At 44.0% G+C, this 26,938-nt stretch overlaps 2 protein-coding genes across 6 annotated transcripts in view; both read right to left on the bottom strand.

Moving 5' to 3' along the window:
- Positions 1-2,153, bottom strand: part of HADH (hydroxyacyl-CoA dehydrogenase) — an 80,044-nt gene extending 77,891 nt beyond the window's left edge. For 2 of the 4 annotated variants that reach the window (XM_053252509.1, XM_053252508.1), the window contains exon 1: positions 1,400-2,153. In XM_053252509.1, the coding sequence (XP_053108484.1) occupies positions 1,400-1,516 (117 nt within the window). In that variant the 5' untranslated portion in view covers positions 1,517-2,153. The remainder of the gene's footprint in view (positions 1-1,399) is intronic. The other 2 variants (XM_053252510.1, XM_053252507.1) reach the window with 2 other exon arrangements.
- A 6,750-nt stretch (positions 2,154-8,903) lies between these two features.
- LOC128327861 (cytochrome P450 2U1-like) overlaps positions 8,904-26,938 on the bottom strand; it is a 28,173-nt gene continuing 10,138 nt past the window's right edge. Inside the window, exons 2-5 of one of the 2 annotated variants that reach the window (XM_053257143.1) lie at positions 19,526-20,161; positions 13,869-14,030; positions 11,552-11,719; positions 8,904-9,710 (exon numbers count right to left, since the gene is read on the bottom strand). In XM_053257143.1, the coding sequence (XP_053113118.1) occupies positions 9,532-9,710; positions 11,552-11,719; positions 13,869-14,030; positions 19,526-20,161 (1,145 nt within the window). In that variant the 3' untranslated portion in view covers positions 8,904-9,531. Of the gene's footprint in view, positions 9,711-11,551; positions 11,720-13,868; positions 14,031-16,894; positions 17,127-19,525; positions 20,162-26,938 lie in introns of those variants that run through there. The other variant, XM_053257144.1, reaches the window with a different exon arrangement.

Below are 26,938 nucleotides of genomic sequence, written 5' to 3'. Positions count from 1 at the left end.
AGTTCCTAGAGATACATTTATTCACTCAAGCTCTTTAACTAGACTTGTGGGCTTAAATTGTTTTATGTTGCTGTTAACTGCCCAGAGATTGAAGTTTGGGGAGGTGTACAAATATAATAAATAAATATGCACTTCAGTGTAAGAGAGGAGTGCAGAATTCAAATTCTGACACTTTAAAAAAAAAAAACCCACAGAAAGTTTTCACAAAATGGAGGAGCATTGCCACACTACCATTTATCACTTTTAGAGAACACTGTACTGTGTTAATTAGTATCCTCCTCACGATAGGGCTCGCTTCCAACACTGAGGAATATGGAGCACAGCCCTGGATAATGACTTCATCAGGTTTATAAAGAAAACAGCATATTAAGGGAAAGCATATTACACATGGAACAAAACAGCAGTTACGGTTCACAAAAAGGTCATGGGTAGGTGTGTAGGGGGAGGGAACTAACTACGGTGTTCTTCAATTGTATCACAAAAAAATATCTAAAAGTAGTCAAAGATAGCCCAAGACACTTTGGTGTCTTAAGCAGAAAGTTAGAATGGCATATGCATGATGGTAAGAAAAAAATACAGTCAATTAAATAACTGGGCCACTTGCTGACCTTCAAGAGCATTCCAAAATCTGCCTCAAGGCAAGCCTACTCTGCTTAATGGTTGTGTGCAGGCCCGGGACACAGCACCCCTAACACTTGCCCCAGCAATTACAGTATTAGGAAACGGGCTGCATAGAAGGGAAAAATCAACGTTTTCCCCAGGGACCCAGCACCGTGTGCTCCGAGTCCTCCTCAGCAAGTTAATACCCGTGCACGGTGCAACACAAGCTCGCAGCCGTGAGGGAAGGCACGAGACCTTGCGCAAAAACCCAGGGTGCCTTAATCGTGCCCTGAAGTGGGCGGGAAGGCGCCAACTAACCATGGTCTGCTCCCCACTTCTGGGGCGAAGGGGAGCGCCGTGAGGACAGCTTCCTTTCCATGTGGCTTCCCCACAATCCTGTGGCTGTTCTTTATTATGAGCAGGGGCATAACAGGCTGGAGTGGGCCCAGAGACAAAATTTAAAAATGGGCCCCTCTGATACACACACACTCATTTCACATGTGACTTGCCTCGAGGCGTGGAGGGCCCCCAGGCAGCCGCCTCCCCTCCCCAATAGTAGTTATGCCCCTGATTATGAGGCATATTCTAACACGCTCTTCTTAGAAACTGACACGGGTTACGCCCCAGCTACTTTTCCCGCACATGGGAAGGGAGGAGAGGACAATGGGAAAGCCATCCTTTCCTGGCACCCAGCGGGAGGAGAGAGGGACCCCTCAGACCGGGGTCGAGCAGGGGCCCTGGAGGAGAGGAGCCCAGCCCTTCCTCTGCAGAAGCAGCCCTCCCCCGCTGCATGGCTCACCTGGGCAATCCCGGCGCCCATCAGGCCGCCCCCGATCACCGTCACATGCTTCACCACGAGCTTCTTGGCAGCCGCGGTGGACGCGAAGCGCACGAGCTGGCGGGTGGCGAAGGCCATGGCGAGAGCGGCGCAGCGCTAGCGCAAAGGTGAAGAAGTTAGTGAAGGAGGGCGGGCCGCCGAGCGAAAGGAGGCTGTAGCCGGGCCTGCGCCGGGAAAGCTGGCGGAGCCTGGGAGGGCCGCACTTCGAGCCGGCGCCTCCTATTCGCCCCAAGCCGAGGCGGAGGAGGAGGAAGGCGGGAGCTTTGGCTAAGGGCGTCCCCGCCTCCCTGAAGTGGTGGAGGCCGGGCTCCATTGCCTTAGTTGCTTTACTTTTAGGTGGCGAATTTCGCTTCCCAAGATCCCTCCCCCGAGCTTCTCAGCCTGTGTACAGACATTATTCTACTACGACAAAACTCAGATGCACAGGCTTCCACATCAAGGCGGCTCCTCCGCACTTTTCGAAAAGTGCTCCGTGAAACCGGTCAGACCCGTGCGGAGTCTTCCTCTACGTGCGCTCTCGTCTTCTTCCTCGCTGCTTCAGCTCCCGTACTTCTTCCGATCCGAATACCAGGGGGCTGACTTGGAAGCAGGCTGAAGAGGAAGCTTAGCATTTGCGTCTACTGCTCCAGTGAGCTCATTATTCCATACGTGCACCAGAGCATCGAGGGATCACTTGCAAAACCAACTCTCAGACGGATCAACCTAATGGGTCCTTCGCCCCCGCAGAGGTGGGTTGGATGCAAGTCTTATCTTAACCGGATGGTGGTGAATCTGGCCAGGACAATGGGGAGTTGACAGGAGTCCCCACCATGGAGCACCACCCTGATCAGAGCAAAAGACCAAATCGAGCATGTGACCAGCATCATGTGTTGCTCCAGAAACCAACTGATAGGTCCATAGTCATTTGGGCCGCTATGAATTCCTGAGACACTCCTGACAAGCAGGTCCCAAAATACATCCCTTTCTTGAGAAGGCAGATCTGGCCGTGGTTCCCCATGCATTAGTCACGTTGCAGCTAGATTACTGCAATACACTTTACATGGGGCAGCCCTTGAAGATTATTTGGAAACTTCAGTTGTTGCAGAATACAGCTGCCAGGGTTCTCTCTGGAACTGCTTGCTTGGAGCGTATTACACCTATTTTGAAAGGGCTGCACTGGCTCCCAGTTTGTTTCTGGCTCGTGCTGGTTATTACTTTTAAAGCCTTTAAGAGTTTGGGCCCTGGATACCTGAAGGACCGTCTGCTCCCAAGCATTTCTGCCTGCCCAACAATGTTGTCAGAGGGGCCTTTGCTCCATGTGCCAACATTTGAGAGAGGCTAAATTGTCATGCATGCCAGACAGGGCCTTCTTTGTTGTTAGCCCCAGACTCTGGAATACTCTCCCAGTGAATGTCTGCTCTGTGATATCTGTGGCTGCTTTAAAAACACACACAAGAACTAAAGACTTCTTATTTGTTCAGGCTTTTACACCTTAGGGGCTGCCGGGGTTTTTCAGATTTCCTGCTTCTGTTTATCCTTTTTGTGATTTTTTTTTTTTTTTTTGTGGGAGGCGGAGGGGGTGTTTTTTGTTTTTACTGTTTAATTGATTTTAAGGTTTTAAATATGATTTTTAGGGTGTTTTATTGTGTAAACCACCTTGGGAGGTTTTATGAAAGGTGGTATAAAAACTGAAAAATAAAAAACATACATGGAAGTCCCCCCCCCAACAAAAATCTGGGCAACTCCAATGCCAACTACATGACAGAGTCTGTTAGCTCAATTAGGGACTCCATTGGGCAGCAAGGAGACCACTACACCAACAGAAGTCCCAATCTATCCTTGGTGCCTAGACTTAAGTACATACATTTAATACAGGTCACCATAATGCACACCAACTCAAGTCATGGATGATCTCAGACTTATTTTGGACTGGCCTGGCATTACAGAATGATAATGTGAACTTCTGTGGGTTGTTGGCACTGCTCTCCAAGGACAGAGAGGTGGTAGGCCTGCTGGAAGAGGAAACAGTGATTACATTTCTGAATCCCCTTCCCCTGTAATGGCCCGATGACCCACCAGTGCCATATCTACCACCAACCCTTAACAGTTTGGGCCCTGGATACCTGAGGGACTGCCTGCTCCCAAGGGTTGCTGCCTGCTTGACGAAATTGTGTGGTGGGGCTCTGCTTCAGGTGCCAACAATAAGGGAGGACTGGCTGTCGTGCATGCGGGACGGAGCCTTCTAAGTTGTTGCCCCCAGACTCTGGAATGCTCTCCCACTGGCCATCTGCTCCTGTCTCCATCACAGTTTTTAGAAAGCATGTGAAATTTTGGCTTTTTGCCCAGGCTTTTATAAGATTGTTTCTATTGCTGTTGCTTTGTATCTTTTATGGTTATAATGTGCTTCTTGTTCTTTAAATCAGATCTGTATTTTTATATTCTAGTTAATATTTTAATCGTGTGATTTTTGTAGCCTTGTTTTAACTTGTGTGAACGACCTTGAGATTGTTTTAATTAAAAGCGGTATAGAAATTAAAGCAAGCGCACACATAATCTCGACCATCAATTCCCCACCACCACTGGTATAGCCAGTCTTCCAGCCCAGAAGGGAGAGGGAAGATTAAATAAACGCGTTATCTCCCAGCATCTCCTTCAAGTTGCCTCTAGGTCTGCCCCCAGCTTGCAGCAAGAGTTGGGGGGGAGGGGAACTTTCACTCACCCTATGAGGCAGAGTTGGTCTAGCTGTTGGATGTTAGGGCAATTAGGAAGGCCAGACAACTGATAAGCTGTCAAGGAGCAAAGGCTTTTGAAAAGCACAAAGTGCTGGCAAGTGTAGCCCTTCCCAGTGCTTTCCTCCTGGAGGTCTTAAGAGAGGGCCCCGTCTCTCAAAGGGTTCTACCAGCACTGAGAAAAGAGCAGTACTGTGTAGAGGTCAGCACGGTGGGAAATGGCTCTCACACTGAAGGCTTTTTGCCCAAGTGGCCCCTGCTTGAAAATAAGGGAGGTTCCCTGCAGTAACGGGTTGGGAGGCCTCCAGAACAATACAACATAGTAATTGAAAGACTGCAGGGGGGAATCAGGGGATACCTTGCAGACCTGGAAGTGCCTTCTCACTTTTGCAAGAAACCTTTTGATCCAACTAATGTATCTGTTTTATAGCACTCGGAAAACAGTTTCCCCACAAAGAATCCTGCCAAGGATCCCTGCCATGCCCTTTCCTCTACCACCCTCCCCATACCCTTAGTTCCCAAGAGTCCTTGAGGAAAGCCCATGAAATCAATTTAAGTCTGTAGTGCGGAATGCCCAGAAACATGAAGTTACATGAAGTTCTATAGCAGAAGGCAATGAGACTGAGGTGTTAGAGGGAAACAAAGGGCACATATAAATAGATGGAAATTTTATTCAAAATAGTCCTAGAATGACAGACATGAAACTAGATTGTAATAATTAATAGCTTAGACATAAAGATAGAGCTCCTTTAAACATCCCCACAAAACATCAGCTCCCAGACAGTTATGTTTTTAGAATAAAAGGTTTATTTAGACAAAGAGATTCACACTGAGAAATACATCTCAGGTTGTATGTAGAAATTTAGGCACCTTTTCAAAAATAGCAATACTTTCAAATCTCAAATGCTAGTTTCTAACCAGAATGACATCTTACATACTAAAATGCTACAGAAGGCATTCAGTTTGAAAAAAGTGCAGGCAAGGTAAACATGAGGAGATATAGGCAAACTACCTTTATATATAATCAATCATTACAGAGGAGCTTAACACCTAATAAATTATAGAAATACAGGTTTTTGATCCTGATATAACTTTCTTGATATAAAGTGATTCATTAAAAGGCACCTTAATACAAGAGGGTTTACATGCCATACAAAGAATATGTTGCATTGCCAACTTTGCAACACATTTTGCTCCTTAGTCTGGCTGTTTAACAGTATTCAGCTGAAAATCTGAAGTGCAATTTTAGCTTTTCATGGAAGGATACAGGGATTAAGAGATGCCCAAGAAGTTCACAATGGACTTTGGTCATTGTGGCAGGGGATGATGGGAGCTGTAGTCCAACAGGATCTGGGGACCCAAGTTTGAGAACCCCGAACTACCCTAAAGGCCTGTCCATTCTGCAGTCCAACTACAACTTCAATCTGCACGCAATTTGATTTATACCCTTGTACTTTCCATGAGGTGACTGGTTCCTTTAATTAACCAGTTAGCATAGGTTGATATGCTGGGGATGCAATGTGCATATTAACTCCAAACTCTCAACAAAGACACCTTCTATTATGCAAACAAAAACTAAAAGTTGGTAACATAAAAACGTAAGACCCTCAGCTAAGTAAAACTAATGAGCAGAGATGAAAACCTGTTCCCTGGCTGTTATGAACTGATGTGATAACACACAGTTCCTTGACTGACGGAGTGAGCGAGGAGATAATGATAATTTGAAGACAAATTGCTTTAATATGAAGACAACTTGGCAAGGTATTTGTGAAAAGCGAAAAATTTGTAAAAAGGTTTCAGGAGCTCATTAATAATAATCATCCTCAATGTCCTGTATTATATTTGTTAGTGAAAACTCATAAAATGGAAAAAAGATCTTGGACCAAATGTACAGGCAGAGGCAAATAAAGTTAGACCAATAATTTCAGGTTGTGATGGCCCTGCAGACCGACATATTTGGCTGATTGTAACTATATTATCACCACTTTTGGATTATGTACCTGCACATTTACAAAATGTTAAGCAGTTACTGGAGGCTTTACATGGAATTGGGATGGGGGAGGAACAGGTACATTTGAAAGTTTTGATGTTGAGGCACTGTACACGAAGACAATGAAGGAGCAAGACAGAGTCATATAGTTGTTGGAAGGGAATAATGCTATCATTGACAAATGTGGTTTTTTAAATTAATGATATCAATGCAATGATTACTGTATGCCTGCAATGTAACACCTTTAAATTGGGTGGAAAGTACTATGTGCAAAGACAGGGGCTAACAATGGGCAACAGACTAGCACCTTTATTGGCTATTTCATATATGAATATCATTGAAAGAAAGAGCAATAATTCTGCTGTAGTTCTGTATAAAAGGTACATGGATGATTTGATTATTATTACTTCTACTGAAAAGCAGGCATATGAAATATTTGAGAACTTGAATATGGGAGGGAGTATAAGACTCACAAGGGGAAAAACATGAGGGGGGCTGGCTTTCTTTTCTAGATATAGAAATTAAATTAAGAAATGATCATTTAGAGACCTAATGGTACATAAAATCAGCCCAAAAGGTCATTCTATTAAAGAACTAATCAGCACACCCCAAAATAGTGAACATACAAACTATGAAAAATGTGATAAGGAGGGCGGAGGATGTTTCCACAGCTGAACATCAAAAGGAATCTAGAGAGAAAGCTGAAAACCTAATTAGGAAGATTGGGTACGAATTGCCTGTTTTAAAGAGTTGGAAAAGAACGAGATTCATTAAGGGTTTGCTGCTATTTAAAATACCATTTATTACTGATAGATTTTCATGGCAAACCCAGATAATCTTGGAAAGGTAGGGAATTAAGGTGAAGGTGGTTTGCACAATACCAATGACACTTAAACAATTGTTAGTTAATTCTAGATTGTATAATAGGAGATATGATGTACAAGACTGTGAAATGTGTGAACAGGAGGAAGGAAATTGTGGAAAGAATGGTACAATATATAAAATGCAATGCTTAGGTTGCACTTAATTCTATATTGGGGAATCCAGCAGGTCACTGAAAGACAGGTATAAAGAACATCTAGCAGATATGAGGCATTGTGCAAAGAGAATGAAAGCCTGATTATTGCATATGACGATTAAGCATGAAGGCCAAATGGTGCCCACCAAAATATCTATTTTAGGGATTGAAAGGAACCTACAAAGAAATAAAATTAAGGAAGCATTATTTATAGAGAAATTGAGACCTGATATTAATGCTCAGGAAGCACTGGCCTCTGCCATGAAGTTTATTAGCCTTGGAGAAGAATCAGGTGAGGTGTTCCCCCCTCCCCCCGCTCATTATCTCTCCACCAGTCCAGGAACTGTGTGTTATCACATCTAACGAATTTAACAGCTGTGGAACAGAGATGATCATCTGTGCTCATTTGTTCATTTGTTTTATTTAGCTGAGGGTGGTGTGTCACACCCAAACGTCTTATGTTTTTATGTTTACCAACTTTTAATTTTTCTTTGCACAATAAAAGGTCTTTTTGTTGAGAGTTAACGAGTTAAGTTTGGATTCTGTATTTGCGAGCAGCTGGTTACATCCTGCCTGGCAGTCCAGCCCAGGATTTTGGCAGTATGGTTTCCTTCACAGAGTGTGCAGGTGGAACTCTTGTTTGCCACCATCCTAAGGTAAAGTGTGCCACCAAGTCGATTTCGACTCCTGGCGCCCACAGAGCCCTGTGGTTTTCTTTGGTAGAATACAGGAGGGGTTTACCATTGCCTCCTCCCGCGCAGTATGAGATAATATCTTTCAGCATATTCCTATATCGCTGCTGCCCAATATACTGTAGGTGTTTCCCATAGTCTGGGAAACATACCAGTGTGGATTCGAAAAGGCAGCCTGCTTGTTAGTCAAGCATTTCCCTGCTGCGCCACTTAAGGTGGCTTGACAACATGATCCCTATTAAAAATATCTCATCTTTATGCAATTGTGCGTGGCTACCACAATGAAACAGCACCACTGCACAGATCTATGCTGCACTGCAAATACACCAGGAAAAACGTCTGCAGTCCATGCAGAATGTGGGAAACAGGCTCACACACATCACCAACTATGCCTTCATATTCCCACAAAGACAGGAGGAAAGGTAAGAGGGAGCACCCAGATTCAGCCCAGCACACAGCAAAACCAGCAAGAAAGGAGGCTTTTCTTCCTATGCATTTTGGATCATGGTCAGTTGGAGTGAGGAAGTCTGCCTCTCTTTGAAGCAGGACAGTTTGAAACAAGTAAATGCTGCTTCCTATGGCATCTACACTGATTCTCAAATGTTTCCAGTATAGACATGGGAAGATTGCTGATCTGCTGCAAATGCGGAATAGAGGCAAGACCTAACAAGAAAAAAAGGCAAAGAATAAGAGTTCACTACTCCAAAAGAGTATCAGTTTTTAACAGGGTTTGTTTTTTTAACAGTTTTAACAATAATTAATTCAGGTACTATTAGGAAAATCTCAGGATTATGTGTACAGATACACACAACCTGAACCACAAGCCTGCAATTTGGCACATTTTTATGTTCTCACCCAAACTGAGCTGAGGGAATATCAGCTCTTCAGGGCTAAAGCTGAAACCAACGCTACACATTGCTGATTGGCTGGAACCAGTGACATCACTAACTTATTAACAAATGCACATGCACAGTGCTTTAAAAGAAAGCAATAAACAGCTTGTCTCAACCATGCACCCATGGTTGAGACAAGCTGTTTATTGCTTTCTTTTAAAGCACTGTGCATGTGCATTTGTTAATTAGTGATGTCACTGGGGAGGGGGTGAGGAAGGACAAGCCTGAGGACTGAATCAATCCTCAGATCAGTGACATGCAAGACTGTTCATTTCACAACGAAGGCAGGTGGAAGCCGGGCTGATCCTAGAGAAGAAAACCCACAGTGAGTCCAGTTCAAGGTTCGTCTGTATGCACCTCTAATGTGTCCTTTTAAAAGGCTGTCAGGACACTTGTATGAAAAAAGATATCCAGATGCACAGCTGCTTTGTGTTTTGTTGATTCTCATCATTATGATGTACAGTAAATCATCAGTATGCAAGTTCTCCTCCCCACTTTACTTCTAAACTGATATGAAACAAACATACACATACTCGATACCGGACACTTCAGTTGGGAGTTTCTGCACTTAGCCTGTCACTGTGAAAATTAAGAATGCCACAGCCAAGAGTTTCACAAATCTAAGGAGAGTCCCCAGTCCAAGGTAAAAGTGCTTTATGAGCTTTGGATGCTCTGTGGCCTGCAAATTCCCCATCCTTGCTCAGGGTTGATGATTTTCCTAGTGAAGTGCATTTCATATATAGCCCTGGATTTTGTAAGAATACGAACTGGAAGAATAAGAATGCAGCATTCTTATCTCTTTAAGGCAATTATGTTGAATGGGAATGGAGCTAAAGTCAGTCCAAATCTTCCTGCCATCGATGGCTTCCTCAAGTCCTCAGGGTACAGGAAGGTGAAACTTTGCAGGAGGCTCACAAACATCAAGAATAGCTCCATCTTGGCCAGCTGCTCCCCCATGCACACACGTTTTCCTTAGGGGGGGAAAAAGGTGTTAGGGAGATAAAATAGAAACTTCATAGTCTAACTAATGAGAGGAGAGCTGGTCTTGTAGTAGCAAGCATGAATTGTCCCCTTTGCTAAACAGCAGGGGCGTAACTATAATAGGGCAAGGGGAGACAGTTGTCTGGGGCCCACTGCCTTGGGGGGCCCCATAGGCAAGTCACATGACTGACTCCCCCAGCCGTGCACCTGCCTGGGCCTCCTTCATTTGTAGTCATCCTCCGAAACTGATGTGAGTGTTAAGACCAGGAATACCAGAACAGCCTGTCTTTCTCCAGTACCATGAAATGACTTGCAACTATTCAGCCTCTTTTAAGATTTCTCCACTTCATGAGCTGAGCTTCCGTGAGTGGGCGGGGGGGGGGGGTTAAAATCTTGTCTCTGGGCCCACTCCAACCTTACTATGCACCGGCTAAACAGGGTTCATCCTCACTTGCAACTGAATGGGAGACTATACGTGAGCACTGTAAGGCATTTCCCCTTAGGGATGGGGCCACTATGGGAAGAGCACTTGCATGCAGAAAGTTCCAAGTTCCCTCCCTGGCATCTCCAGAGAGGGCTGAGAGAGACACTTGCCTGTAACCCTGGAAAAGCTGCTGCCATATTGAGCTAGATGGACCAGTGGTCTGACTCTGTATAAATCAGCCTCCTATGTTCCCAATACTAGTATTCTGTACATATTGGGTGACATACAGTGCAACAATTCATCTGCCTTAAAATGGAGTGTTTATGCTGCTACATGAGACCAGAGAATTGCATTTTACATGATAAAACAATCATATTTCTTAATATATAATAAACAGTTTTGTGAGGCAGAACATGGTAACAATCAAGCTTGATTTTGTTTGTTTTTTAAAATTCAGTGTGATTATTATGTTGTTCTTCACACAGTGCTGCAGCTTATTATACAGACATCATCATGCTATTGTTTTTGATTCACATAAAAAAAACCAATAGCTTACATCCTGACTAACAAAGTGCTTTCATGGCAAGCAAAACTGCCCTACCACAAGACTGCATAGTTGTGCTAAAAAGGGGGATAATGTGGAACTGGGTCTCTCGCTCCCCTTTAAACAAATGAGGCTGCCTGGTATAAACAACAGGAAATGTAGCACCAATGGATCTCTCTAGAGATAATTTTAGGGAGCCTCCAAGAATTAGGAACCAAGCAGAGGTTGAATTTATAGTTAATCTAACTATAACCAGAATTCCAGTTATTCGGTTCTGGAAGAGAAAGCAAGTCCTGTCACTTAGCAGCATGATTAAATAAAAGCTGGGCAATTATTAGTTATCTTAAATGAAGGTATTCAGTACTAGTTAGAGAAAAAAGAAGCAGAAAGGTTGAAGATGTGAATCTTGTTTAAAGCATCCCCTCCACTCTTTTAGGGAAGTAATTATGCACAGAGCTCCCTGAGAGAAATTTTCTTATTAATTTTAAACAGTATTGTGATATTTTCATGTAATTTTTAACGGGGATTGATTACGTGTGATTTATGTTATTTTGTATGCACTTTTCAATGAATTAAACACCCACATTACATTGTAAAATCTAATTAGCGCATGGTATGATGTAAAGGACTACATTTATCCCATCACCAAGTATATACTGGATGAATTAACAGATGAGTTGCACAGAGAACTCCCAAGGAATATTTAATGCACATGATTTTAAACAACAGCCTTCAAGATGTTTGTACACATTTTTTTTTAACCTACAAGACTGTAGAGAATGTAGAAGGTCTTTAAAGATTTCACAGATACCCTTAAGAGTTAACAAGTCTTTGTACACGCCCCCAAAACACGGTTCAATTACCAATTCCAAAGGGAATAAATGTTTCTTTCTTGATAAGCTGGCCATTTTTATCCAGAAACCTTGCCGGGTAGAAATCATCTGGTCTCTCCCATATGTTGGGATCTCTGTGTACGGACCACAAGTTAGGAATGATTATACTGCCCTTTGGGATAATGTAGCCCTGTAGCACTTATTTAAAAGAGAAAGAGAGAGAGAGAGAGAGAGAGAGAGAGAGAGAGAGAGAGAATATATTTTAACCAATTACATTATCCATAGGGAAGGTTTTTAATCAACAAATGTTGAACCCTTCTCCACTGAAGCCAATGGGCCAGACCTTATCCCCTGACCTGGCCAGGCCTATTAATTCAGCAAGAGCGTGTCTACCCCACTAGTCTTCCATCTAGTTGGCATGTCTGCCCTGCTTCTGCTATCCTCACATCTCCACGTTGGGATGCAATGTTCAAAGGCAGACTATGTGCACGTAACTAGTTACGCAGAGGCCAAAACCACTGTATCCTCCCCCGCCCACCACAAGAACCAATCTGGACACTGACTACACAATATGGCCTGTGTGCATTGAACTGCACACCCATGGGGCATATTTGAATACAAGGGAATGTTGGAGGCAAGTCAGATGCATTGGGGGGTCGGGCAGAGAGAGCAGGCACACGTTCAGTCCTCTTCACACAAGATGGCCTGGACTGCGGGTGGGGAAGAGCAGCTGGTCTAATCCAAGGGCACACAGGAGTGCTTGAATTTGGCGGGGCTGCTTTCCTGGGAAGCACATAACTGCAAGGATGGGTTTGTGCATAATGTTCAGGTTCAGGACGGTGGCAGTCAGGTGCAGTCTTTCATGTGGAGGGATGAGGCGCTTGCCCCAGGCAGTAGATTACTGAAGCACCAGTAGGTGCCACGATGCCCCCCGCCACGGCCATCAGAGCAGCTATCTGAGAGCAATCTGGCCCTTGCAAGGAGTCTCTCTCCCGCATACCTTGCAAGAAGCACCAGGGGAAGAAAAGGCTGCGGGCAACTTTCTCTTCTCCCCACTCCCAAGCCAGACAAGCTGACCCTTCACCAACAAAATAGGAGAAATGCAGCACACCAAGAAAGCCTTTTGGGCATGCTGCGGTGTAAACACAGGGGTTGCTTCAAATCTGTCATCAGTTAGAAGATCCAAGATAGTGCAAGCGCTGTGAAACAATGCTGAAATGTACATATTGCAGTGTACTGAAGCTCCAAGCAATCCCTTAATGCCTTGACTGATTGCAAAGGTAAATCATTAACTCAAAATCTACAAAATCTGAAGTGCTTGGAGATAGTTTGCAGTGCAGGCATGCAAGTCTGATCACAGTCCATTCTTCATTCTTGTTTCTGCTCTGAGATTGCTCTTTGAAGCAGATAAAGAATTAGTCTACAATGGGCAATGGGCTGGTTTTAAAACTCCAACTCCCTACCTCCAAGCCTTGATTGTCTGGCAGACGGTTTCCACAAGCCACACCTCTTGCCTCTGCTACTGCCACAGACCCCATTTATACCTTTCATTTCAAGCACGGCTGAGCCTCATCTTTGCTGCTGGGGTGCATGCATGAACACAGTTTTAAATGCTGGCTATTATTTATATGGTGTCATCAATATACACGGGACAAAGTGGAAAAGGATAGCTCTCTACCCCTGGGGACTTGCAGTCTGTAATTCATCAGAAGGGTGACACAGAGCAAGGGCACGGTTAATAGGGGAAGAATATGCATTTAATAATTATACTAAAAATCCTTGTTATACATTTTTAAAGATCTAATGATAGACATGCAGGAAGGTGGATTCACAATTGCATTCTAACCTTCCTGCATTTGTCTTCAGTGAACAGATTCATTCTATTTGAAGTCCTTTCCCACAAATCATCATCATCAACATCATCATCATCAACATTTATATCCCGCTCTTTTAAAAACAAAGGTTGTCAAAGAGATCTACATAGAACAAGAAGAAAATGGTCCTGTCACCCCAGGAAAGTGTGCATAGGATTTCAGCCTCAGTTACTTTACAATATGATGAATCTACATTAACTAGAGGGGAATCACAGGATTTTAGAGCTGAAAGGGACCGTTGAGATCTTCTAGCCTAGCCCTCTCACAGAAGGAAATTGCTACTGATTCAGATGCAGAATCAGAGAATTTTAGGTTAAAATTACTGCAGAAAAGAACCTGGAGGGGAAGTGCCACTTCTCTAGGGACAGCAGAAGCAAGAGAAGCAGCGTTGTACTTCAGCAACTTCGTGTATGGTCCAAACGCAAGTTTTCCTTGCTTCTCTGCAACGCGCATTCCAGTGCTATAACACTTACCAGTAGCTTTCGAGGCCATTCGAGGAATGGAGAGAGGAACCACCACGGTCATCCTTTGAACTTCCATGATAGTCGCTTCTGTCAAAGGCATGCGGGCCTTGTCAGCAAGCATAGGTGGCCTATCACGTCCAATGACCAAATCAATTTCTTCCTGAACCCTGGCTATGCAAAAGAGAGAAGAGAAGATGGGCATGCAGAGGGAAGAGTAGGGTTGACTCATCTGTAGCCACAACCAGTGAACCAAAATAAAGTGCATGGGGAAATACAGAGCCTTATATTACTGGTCCAGGGACACAGGTCTAAAGGTATTTGGTTGGTGACTTTTCTTTCTTCTGTTGAAGATTTGTCCTTATCCACCATTATAAGAAGAAACTGAATTCCTAAGAATATAATATATGAAGTTCCAAGCAAGGATGCTTTCCAAAAATGCCCTGAAGCAATTCAGCCATATTAAAACTAGGTATCCCATGCTGATATCACAATTATTATCATTATTATGATTATTATCATTATCATCATTACTGTTAATATTCCACTCTTCCTCCAAGGAGCCCAAAGCGGTGTACTACATACTTAAGTTTCTCCTCAAAGCAACCCTGTGAAGTAGGTTAGGCTGAGAGAGAAGTGACTGGCTCAGAGTCACCCAGCAAATATCATGGCTGAATGGGGATTTGAACTCTGGTCTCCCCAGTCCTAGTCCAGCACTCTAACCTGGGATCAGTGTTCCCTCTAACAGGAATTTCCAGATGTTGTTGACTACAAATCCCAGCATCCCCAGCTGCAATAGTCTTTGCTTGGGGATTATGGGAGTTGTAGTCAATTACATCTGGGAATCTGTTAGAGGGAACAATGTCTAGGATTCAAGGGTTAAGCTTCACAGACAAAACTGAACTCCAGCATCTCTCTTTTGTCAGATTAAGGATCAGTTCAACGTAAAACATTGCCCTCCAGTGGATATAATCAGTACTTTAAAGATGCAATCTTAAGAGCACTCAATTGGAATATAGTTCTCTTAAAAGTAAATGTTTCAGTTAGGTGTGATTAGACTGGATTTGTAGGGATTTTGGAAGATGATATAAGAACACAGAAAGTTCCCTTATACCAAGGCAGACCACTAGCCCATCATATAGCCCATCATATACCTCAGTATTGTCTACACTGACTGGCAGTGGCTCTCCAAGGTTTTGGGCAAGAGGCTTTCCCAGCCCTACCTGGAGATGCTGCCAGGGACTCAGCCTGAACCCTTCTGCATGCAAAGCAGATGCTCTACCTCCAAGCTATGGCCCCATCAAGGAGAAGTGCTTTGTCTTCTGCTCGCATGATTGCATCCTATAACAACAGAGGTGTAGGACTACATGTGTGTAAGGTGGCAAATCACACTATAATATTTGACCCTGCCATCAATACCTAAACTACCCATCATTACATCTTTAGCACACGCCCCTTATTGCCTTATCACAACTGAAGAAAATGTAGCATCATTTTAGTGCTCCATGCACCATACTCTGACTTTGCTGTTTCGTTGGCCTTGTTTCTTTTGGCTACGCTATATTTTCCAAAACATTCAGCTGCACACTTTCAGCATCTCTGAAGTTATTACAAAGACACAAGGGCTAGTCCCACACGAATGTGTGCATGGCACAGGAGAGATAACTACTGTAGATTTGACTTCGTTCTCCCTATGTACATCTCCCAGACTTTTAGTCCATGTTTTTCAGGGCATGGAAGTGCGGTGATTGCATTACTGAATTTCTGCCAGTCCGTGTAGCTATTAAAAGCACAACGGCCCTGCCAGGAAGAGTTGGCAACCCTAGCCGAGATTATTCACTGCCACCAGTCACAGCACTCTTCTTCAGAAATGACTGTCCAGCTTTCATCTTGTACTCCCCGTCACCTGCACACACTTTAGTATAGCATTAGCAAGAAACATAAAAATGCAAGCAGTTCTAAGCAGAATTAATGGAGTCACCTTAATAGTTTAGAATGATATCCATTTGATAGTGAATGTTTATTAGGGATGTGCACAGAACCAGGCGGGGGTGGTTTGAAGGGATGGGGGGTAGGACTTTAAGGGCGGGGGCAGGAGCACTTACTCCTCCCCCCAATCCCCCCCCAGATGGCACTGGAGTTTAGTATCAATCAATCAATCAATCAATCAATTCAATTGATTGATTAGTAAAATGCTTCAGGGTGGCAGCGTACCTCCCTGCTGCCCCTTCTCTTTCTTCGGCTAGAAGTGGCCAGAAGTACATAGCAATAGCAATAGCACTTACATTTATATACACTCTATAGCCGGAGCTCTCTAAGCGGTTTACAATGATTTAGCATATTGCCCCCCAACATTCTGGGTACTCATTTTACCGACCTCGGAAGGATGGAAGGCTGAGTCAACCTTGAGCCCCTGGTCAGGATCGAACTTGTAACCTTCTGGTTACAGGGCAGCAGTTTTACCACTGCGCCACCAGGGGCTCACATGGCGTGCGTATGCATGCTGTGCGCATGTCTGACATGCGCAAGCACACTGCATGTGCACACGCACCCAGTACTTCTGACCGAAGAAGGAGAAGGGGCGGCAGGGAGGTACGCTATTGCCCCAAGTCATTTTACTAAACTCCAGTGCTGGTGGGTAGAGGGGTAAGTGCACCCTCCCCCAACCTTAAAGTCCTACCCCCCCACCCCCGAACGTTAGAACCAGCCAGTGTTCAAACCTGTTTGGAGGCCCGTAAAAGGGCCTCTGATCAGGTTCGTGGGGTGCACATCCCTAACGTTTACCAATACTAGAAATCAAATTTGTTTATCCACTCTTTCCCTCCCATACAACTTTAATGGGGAAGTACTTATAATAGAGCCACCTTAAGTGGCGCAGCGGGGGAAATGCTTGACTAACAAGCAGAAGGTTGCCGGTTCAAATCCCCGCTGGTACTATATTGGGCAGCAGCAATATAGGAAGATGCTGAAAGGCATCGTCTCATACTGCACAGGAGGAGGCAATGGCAAACCCCTCCTGTATTCTACCAAAGAAAATCACAGGGCTCTGTGGGCACCAGGAGTTGAAATCGACTTGACGTCACACTTTACCTTTACTTATAATAGAGATACAACATCTGTATTCAGGATGGTGGACTGTAATGGAGAGGACCCGATCAGGATATCCTAAAAGCCTCCTAAATGTGCTGTGATTTGATTTGTGCTGGACTGTCATCACACAAGTTCTAAAAGGGCGGTGTGTTTTCTTTGGTTGCCTGTTATCTTGAATTACTATAGTGGTAAAAAAAACTTCTGTCAGGGTCCCTTATGACCACCTGTGCTGTGTCTGCCACACACACACCACACACACACACACACACACACACACACACACACACAGAGACATGGTGATTTCATAAGCCTTATTCCCTTTGAAAAGTAGACCAGCACTAAGGCCAATGAATTACTCTGACAACGTCATAGAGACTGAAGCAGTAAGACAAAAGGTAAAATGCAAAATAATAATTTAAAAAACTATTGCCCAAACACAATCTCATCTTTCAAATATACTTGGCCCATCACTACACAAACCTTCCCTATATCTGGATTTTAAATCTGCCTGTCATCTACTTATCATGCTGTAGCCAGCGCAATTTCTAACTGAATGTATGGCAAATGCATCCTAGGGCCAAGAATGCCAACAGCTGCTTTGGACAGTCTGCTATGGGCATGTGAACTGAGCCACTGAGTTGCTCAGGAACATCACTGGTATGTGAAAGGGAGGCTATGATTAAGTAACGAACACCACACTAAAAAGGGAGGCAGGGCTTTTGTGCCACCCAGAGTTCTTTTGGCCTTTATCATGACCAGTGAAAGTGGAATTTTGGAGAACCTTTTTCCATGCAGAGAGGTTGTTGCTCCAGATTTTAGGAGGCAACATTTTAGATTAGAGGGGGCACTCTGTGTGTCAAACCAGTGGCTTGGACCGAGATGTGGGCGTTGAAGCCTGATCACAGATTAGATTTTAAGAATGTGTGCTGCAGAAAGGAAGTGAAGCACAGGCTTCCTCTGCCCCTAACTAAATCATCCCCTGATCACTTGCCTGAGGCCTATCTATTTAATGGGCAGCATAATGAGAGTAGGACTTCACAAATCCCAGGTGCCAGGGAGCCATGGCACCCAGAAGTTTAACTTCTGGCTCCTACACTATTTTGAGTATTTGGTATTTGAGTAGTTATTTAACCCTCATCCTGAGTCGTGATTTTCTCCTCCCAAGTAGGAGCTACTACTCCCAGTAGTCCCACTGCTTAAACTGGATGCCCCAACTTTCTCCAGACCACAGAACCTACTATAATTTAATAATATTTCACTTCAGGGGAGGGCAGCAATGACTCCCCGCCCTCCCAAGCATAGCACCCTGTATAACTCACTGGGCATGTGAACTGTTCGCTAAGAAGAAATATTTCAACGCGACACCAATGAGAATCCAGGTTTCAGAATCTCCGTTCTCCGAATTTCAGCTGAAAGGACACACTGTGACTGACCTAAAGGCAATCATCACAGATCTGGTAGCAGGTCAAGTGCATTCTACAGGCCAGTCTCCCACAATCCTCACATCTTTTGCTTGGTTTCTTGTCAGCTGTACTTGGGCGCACATATATTGTATATATACCCAATGTATATGTATGGCAGGTAAGAGTACGATAATCTGAGAGTGCAATGAAATGTGTGTTTTTTACACACATTTACACAGCTAAGGGTAGAAGTCTACCCCAAAATCCGGATCAAAATCTTTCTTTGCCTTGATTCTTTTCGAAGTATTTTATTTGTACGTAATGAGAGGCCCATTTATCCTCTCCTACTCCATAACGCCTACCACTAGGGTTCCCAGATGTGGGCTTTTACCCTAGATTTGCAACTATTTTAAACAGCCTGAAACGATTTCTGTGCTGGAGTGGGTTTCCGGAGTTCCAGCGATCCTGCTGCCAGTGCAGAGGAGCTCAGATCACTGTGGTTATTAAGCATGAGTCGGCCCATTGGGCTCACTCATGTGTAACTGTTGTGTGACGGAAGGAGGAGCTCACTGGTATGCTGCTGCTGTGCTGGCTAGTGTTGGACTATGGAAAAAGGTTGTGTGCCCACCCCTCAAAATGAAATTAAAATGCCCCATAGGATTTTGTGATCCAGAGGTTGCTGGTGTTTGAACTGGGTGGAAAGGGTTCTGTGGTGGTTTCCCTCCCCCTTGAAAATGAAATGAAAATGCACCATTTATCACATGGGATTCTGTGATCCAGTCAGAGGACACAGTTTGAACTGTGTGGGGAAAGGGGTGTGTGAGTTGTATTTATTTTCAAGTTATCTTGTTTACAGCAAAGCATGCATATATTATACCAATTACCATATGTAAATTTTATTATTAAAATTCAAAATGAAGACTTTTTAGGTGAACACCACCAACTATTTCCATGTGTGTGTGTATAAGAGAGAGAGAGATATTTTTCAACTATTTTCACCACCTGGACCCGGCAACCCTGCCTGCCACTAAGCCTGGTAATTTTGGCAAGAGTCCACTGTCCTAGCTGCAAAGAAAATTTGTCAAGGCCTGCAGCAGAGTCCTAACTTGTCCCACTGATTTCAATGGTGCTTAGTCACGTGACTAACTAGTCTGTATGCTGCCCGGGGCCATTTACCTTGTTCTTTGGGGTGAAGTGACATGTACAGCAGGATCCAGAGCAGCGTGTTGGTGGTCGTGTCTGTGCCTGCAATGAAAAGCTCTGCAATGATAAAGAACAGGTAGTCTTCATTAAAGCTGCTTTCATTGTTGGTCTTTCTTTCCTCATCTGCATGAAGGAGATACATGTCAATGAAGTCTCGGGGATTCTGGGCATCCAGCGTTTCCCTGTGCTGTGCGATTATGGTCTTCAGGAAAGCCGTGATATCCAGCTGAATTTGCCTGAGTTCTCGGAAGGGCCCAAAAGGGAGGTAGAAGAGCCAAGGGCAGACGTTGACCAGAATCATGTGGGTGTCCAAGGCGAGCTCCAGACCACGTGACATGAACCTCAGCAGGGTCTTAAATCCAACATCATCGCAGTCAAAACGTTTGCCCAGGGCCATAGAGCAGATAACATTGGACACAGCATTGCCAATAATGGGGAAAGGGTTGAACAGCTTCTCTCCATGCTTCAGGATCTCTTCCTTCACATAGTTGAATTCTTCAGTAATTGTAGGCTCCAAGCTATGCTTTCCCAGTCCAAAGTGACGAAGAGTCGAATGGGAGAACTTCCTCTGTTTTTTCCATACTGGTCCATAAGATGCAAATACCACACCTGAATGAATAAAAGAAAAAGATGGTCATTGTAGGCTGTCATATGATTAATGAAATCTTAGTCTATCATAAGAGTTCTAGATGATATACTGGCCAATTATCTTTGCAGAATTTCACAAATAAGTTTTTAAAAAGCACACTGTTTGCAGCTGAATTATAACAGGCCTATTTATATACAATACTACTTTTCAACTAAAACAGTTTTCAAAGCAGTTTACATAGCAAAAAGGATAAGAAAATGGTTCCCTATCTCAAAAGGCTCACAGTCTAAAAAGAAACACAAGGTAGACACCAGCAACAGCCATTGCAAACTCCTTACCTGGACTGTGCAATGGTCCTTACCTGCTGCCCTGCCACTGTTATGGCATTGTCCTCCCAAATGCTGTGCACTGCTGTTTTGCAGTGTGGCCATGTGCATGCAGTCATGCACAGCTTTCTGGGAAGGACAACGCCACAACTGGAACAACTTCAGGGTGACGGAGCAGCAGGCAAGACCTGCATGCCTCCTCCTTAAAGCTACTGCACTCTGCACCCCTATGGGTGCCTGAAACGATTAGGGTACATCCCTATTGCTTATCTTCAGCAAAGAAGAGGCAGGATAACAATACACCAATTACAGAATTACCTGAAAACAGAGAATAATTCCCAGTGGGAAATGCCATTTTCTGCCCAGATCCTTAACTAAACACATGATACAGGAGCAAGTTCTATTAATCTTAAAGTGATGTATTTTGACTTAATTCTCATTAGCAGCAGGGTACTTGTGACAGAAGTAGTGGTTAAAAAGGCAAATGTGTTCAATTCGGTATGTTAAGTTTTGTTCCTCTGTGTATAGCAATAGCAATAGCACTTACATTTATATACCGGTCTATAGCTGGAGCTCTCTAAGCGGTTTACAATGATTTTTAGCATATTGCCCCCAACATTCTGGGTACTCATTTTACCAACCTCAGAAGGATGGAAGGCTGAGTCAACCTTGAGCCCCTGGTCATGATCGAACTTGTAACCTTCTGGTTACAGGGCAGCAGTTTTACCACTGCGCCACCAGGGGCTCTTTAAATCTCTGGAATTATCTGTACTGTATTACAACAGTGAGTTTTTTGGGTTCACATGAGAAGAAAAAACAGCCAATACTGAAATACATTCCATAAGAGAAATACATAAGATTCCATAAGATAAAATTCCATAAGATTCCATAAGATAAAATTCCATAAGAGAAATAAGATAAAATTCCATAAGAGAAATACATTCCATAAGAGAAACTCAAGTATGTAGTACACCGCTCTGGGCTCCTTGGAGGAAGAGTGGGATATAAATGTAATAATAATAATAATAATAAATAATAAGACTACAATTCTTTGCCAGGGAAAATTAAGTGTTGGCATGCAGAATTACAGAAACAGATTGCACAATGTTAATACAAAACTTTGGATCTTTGCAAATTTTGAGAGGAAGGAAAGAAAGAAAACAGGATTGGCACAGAAATTAGAGTAGGTGAGGAACAGACTTGTCTCTGGATTCCTGAGCCTTTTGCAGACTCCGGCTGCATGTTTTCAAACTTTACTTTGTTTAAGACAGCTGGAAATGTTTAAAAAAAGCTAGTTGACAGACTGAAGAAAATTACTCAAAGCAGTCCCACTGAAATTAAATGGAGAACACCTGCTAACTTGGCAAAGAGGCACCTTTTTAACATGGTGATTCTCTTTATTTAGCAGCAGGAGAGAAACTGGCCCTATCCACCCCCAGCACAGTACCTCCAGTGACTGTTGCTGGTGTCTATCTTTGGTTGATCCCTGTCTTTGGGGTCAGGGATCCATCTTATTTATTTATTATTTCTCTGTGTAAACTGCTCTGAGCCATTTTTGGAAGGGTGGTATATAAATGGTTGTTGAAGTTAATTTATTTGGGACCACCTGCAGTAATTTTCCTCTGTATGTCTATACAGTATAAGAGAGCCAGCGTGGTGTAGTGGTTAGAGTGCTGGACTAGGACTGGGGAGACCCAAGTTCAAATCCCCATTCAGCCACAATACTTGCTGGGTGACATTGGGCCAGTCACTTCTCTCAGCCTAACCTACTTCACAGGGTTGTTGTGAGGAGAAACTGAAGTATGTAGTACACCTCTCTGGGCTCCTTGGAGGAAGAGCGAGATATAAAAAATAAAAAATAAATAAAATTAAATAAAATTAAAAATGTCAGACAAAACATTCAAGACGATCAAAACAACAGCTGGGCTGAAGTTCCGCAGTTGCGCATGAACAGAGCACTTGGAAAAGTGCACAGAAATACTACCCTGTTCATGAAGTAGGAGAGGAGAGCTGGTCTTGTGGTAGCAAGCATGACTGGTCCCCTTAGCTAAGCAGGGTCAGCCCTGGTTGCATATGAATGGGAGACTTGATGTGTGAGCACTGTAAGATATTCCTCTCAGGGGATGGAGCTGCTCTGGGAGGAGCAGAAGGTTTCAAGTACCCTCCCTGGCTTCTCCAAGATAGGACAAGATTTTTTTATTGAACCAACAAACTACCAAAGCATACAGTACGTTGCCAAAGCACAATTATATACAAAGTGTTTGTTTGTACATCATAAATCTACAAAGATTTACATACAAAGATTTGGAAACCCACAAGGTTATGAAGTATATGCAGGTAGTACTGTAACTCGGGGATGGGGGATTACAAGGCACATCAGGTAATGCGGGGGGGAGGTTTACGTCCAACATCCATTTCCATAATTTGTCCCATTGCTGTTTAGAAGAGATACTCTTGTCCTTTTGCACATAACCATACAAACTTTCCCAGAACAGATTTACTGTCTCATCCGCGTGAACCTCTTGGTCGCGTCTTCCCTCCCTATTCCTATGCAGGAGCATTGCATAAATGACATACAGGTTTACTAACCTGATTACGAGAAGGGGAATGTTCCAATTCCCTAGTATGGGGGCACCCGTTCCGTCCCGTTTCCTTGAAGGTTTCTTTCTGGGACCTCGAAAAGAGGTTCTATCGCTCAAACCCGAGGTTAGTTCTTCCCAAGTCTGTTTTTCCAAGTCAGGCCACTCTAACAATGTTGGGGGCAACTCAGAAGTATATGGAATTCAGGCCTGTGTTTTATTCCATTTTATTAAGGAATCAATTAAATGCCTGAATTCAGATGACTTAACCAGTACATGACACCCAGTAGGGGTGTGTACGGAACTGCCAAACTGCGGTCCGGCACTGGGGTGGCTTTAAGAGCGGGGGGGGTTACTTACCCATCCCACCGCTTTCCCACTCTGGCGCCGTAATTTCAGAACTAATTGGGGCGGCAGGATACCTCCCTGCCGCCCCTTCCCCGCTGTCGCTATTAAAAACTCCCAGGAGTCCTTTGCGCATCTCTGTGACGTGCACATGCGCAAAGGACTCCTGGGAGTTTTTAATAGCGACAGCGGGGAAGGGGAGGCAGGGAGGTATCCTGCTGCCCCAATTACTTCTGAAATTACGGCGCCAGAATGGGAAAGCGGTGGGCAACTCAGAAGTATATGGAATTCAGGCCTGTGTTTTATTCCATTTTATTAAGGAATCGATTAAATGCCTGAATTCAGATGACTTAACCTTTAAAGGCACCCCCCCACCCGAACCGGACCACCCAGGTCCGGACCGGTCTGGAGACCTTTACAATGGCCTCCGGACCAATCTGGGCCCATCCCTAACACCCAGATCTCATGACTGCCTGGCAAATGATTTGTAAAGGCAGGGGTAATCAAGCATTGTTTATCAGTGTTTGTGGAACTCACAAGAGACACAATGGGTCAGGCTTAATTACCAGTCTCACACTGCTGAAATTAACCTGCTGTCCAGTAATCCCCTTACTTCACTGACAGGATGCTTCTGCCTTAATCAAATGTATTGATTAACTTGCCTCACACATGTACCCCTTTTGATGTTACTTTAAATATTCTTTTGTTATAATTACACACTAGATAGAGGTACACAAGAAATAATGTAATTGCTGTCTCACACAAATAGAGCTAATTCTTTCACTAACTCCTGACTTTTAACATTCTTGGGACAAGGCAGGAGAAGATGTAGATTTGTTTTGCGGAATGACAATAGAACAATACTCTGCTAACAGGAGAGACCCTGTTTACCCCGACTGACCAAATATCCTGAGCTAATTTTGATAATTAAAAGACAATATTCAAAGGATATCAGGAATAGACTGCTTTTCTGATCCAGAAGACTCAAATGAACATCAAAGGAGGGAACCACTATAAGGAGGAGTCTCTGGACATGGCAGAGGGGCAGTCTTTTGCCTGCCAGCAGTCTTTTGCCTACAAGCAAGACTTGCTCATGAGTAATCCAAGGGTTTGCTGCCCAAGCCGTGTGGCTAGAAGCAGGAACTCTTTCCAGGGAGAAGGGACTGTTTGTGACTTCTGCTACACAGTGAGAAGTCAAGACTCCCCAGCCATGATACTCCCTAGCAATCTTGCCTAACAAGCATACTTGCTCAAGAGCCATCCCAGAATTTGCTGCTAAGCCACGGGGCAACAAGCAGGAACTCTGTCCATGGACAGGAACTCTCTGTGACTTCTGCTGTGCAGTGAGAAGTCAAGACTTCCCCAGCCATGGTGCTCTGACTCTCAGCCTTGCTCTGAGCAAACTGCATGCTTGATCATCACTCTAAAAGCTCCTGTCCCCAGCCACAGCCTCGCTCCTTCAGCTGAAAGATCCACCATTCTCAAGCCTCTGATCCGGGTAATATGCCACCCCACAAGCCTTGGATCCCTCTATCCTTTTCCCTCCTTCTCCTCCCCCCATTCCCTCTACTAATTCCTGATCTCCCCAAACCATGCCAGCCCTCAGCCTTCCTTACCCCCACCCCCCTGCTTTTCCGTCTATATCTGAGTTCTATTAGGCTCTAGGAAGATTTAATACACACACAAATGTTAGTTAGGAACACTGGGTGAATATTAGTGCTGGCTAGGGTTGAAATATTGTTAGTAATACTAATAGAATGTTCTGCTTTCTGCTCAGTTAGATTGATGTTGTTATTCTTTTATACTCAATAAAGCCCATTGAAGCATTTAGGATTGGTTTGATCTCCTTTCTTCTTTGCACCCGGATCCTACATGGTCACTATATAAAAGAACTGGTCACTTGGTGACACTGATGAAACAGGCCTAATTTTGTATGCTGGCTAATGAGCATACTTAGTATACAAATCAGGCCTGGTTCACAACAACAACTTGCTTACTCCCTGCCACACTCCTTTGGCTACCACACACTCTTAAGAAATGTGAATGGGTTTCCCTGAATGTTTTGCCTAGCTCACTAGTTTTCTGTTTGCAGGTGATTTTAGGGCACTCTTGCTGGTCCTCTGGGAGCCATGGCTTAGCCGCATTAAGTGGTAGTACTTGGTGGTATAAACGCCACCTTGTTTCCCATAAATGGAAAGGGACTTTTTTCTCCTTAGAGAGAGCAATAGGGTGATCGGGTTGCAACAAGTACTGTGAAGTGCGGCGTTTGTAGCGTTTACGTTCTGAGAGAGATTCCTGCCTGCAATCTTGGAGAAGCCGCTGCCAGTCTGTGAAGACAATACTGAGCTAGATGGACCAATGGTCTGACTCGGTATATGGCAGCTTCCTATGTTCCTAGAGTACTCCACTTATCTGCAGTACTCCTCAGGAGCCCAAGTCCTGTTGGGGCGCCTGAGAAGTTCTGCATTCATTCTTCGGTCAGAACTAGGAGAGCGCCCAGTTACCCAGTGCTTCTCTCCAGTTATTTTAAACTTCTCAAGATGCTGCTGAAACAAGCAAAGCATTAATGAAAAAGAGAGCAACATTTTCAGAACAAACCCTGAACAACAACAGAATACAGTACATTCCCCTTTAACTTGATTCACAGATTTGTCCAGAATCAACGTATCATTAGTCCCCATTGCATTCCACCTCAATATTCATCAGCACTTACATACTAAAGGTTTCCCTTTGCAATAGGCTACAAGGCAGCTTGAGGGCTGCACATAAATCAGTGAAAACCATTACACCTGTCTGCAGCTTTCCACCCACAAGTGTGGCTGACAAAGCAAAGCTGGCAAGAAACCAATTTTAGTGCAAAGATGTGGCTGGCAGCATCACTACAAGCCTCCAGTGTTAGTGAGAAACAATCTCTCCAATCCAGGGAGCTCTACTACTGTATTCTCCAAGGCCACTTTATACTACAAATGGTAGTCAGGGTCAGACGTGTATTTTACTTCAAAACCTGACCTCTTCACCAATAGCCAGGTTCTATAATAAGCTTAGTGCTTTCAAACAGCAAAGATTTCACTGTCATGGAGTACATGTATATGCACAGCTGGAACATACCACAGAAGAGAGCCTTTTCCACTAGTTTATGACATACAGGTTTGTTTGTTTTAAAAAATAGAAATAGAGATGCAAAATTAATGGGTAGACCATCTCTGGCAAGATTTCCCCCCTTTTCATACGAATATACCACATTTTCAATAAAATCTAGTAAAGTGACAGAGTCAGATAAAGTTGATTCAGAACCCAGATCTTGACCATGGATCACTAATTGATTACCTGTGTTCCAATCTGGGGTTCACAAACCTGGGCCCCCATGTGTTGTTTTGCGGCAGCTTCCATCTCTCTCTCTCTCTCTCTCTCTCTCTCTCTCTCTCTCTCTCTCTCTCTCACACACACACACACACACACACACACACACACACACACACACACACACACCAAATGGTGCCAATACATGCTCTTTGCCAAAATAATACTACAACACATTTACGTGTTC

The sequence above is a fragment of the Hemicordylus capensis genome, chromosome 5 (assembly GCF_027244095.1).
Source record: "Hemicordylus capensis ecotype Gifberg chromosome 5, rHemCap1.1.pri, whole genome shotgun sequence".
In the NCBI taxonomy this organism is placed as follows: Eukaryota; Metazoa; Chordata; class Lepidosauria; order Squamata; family Cordylidae; genus Hemicordylus; species Hemicordylus capensis.
This window is presented reverse-complemented; position numbering and strand designations above follow the sequence as displayed.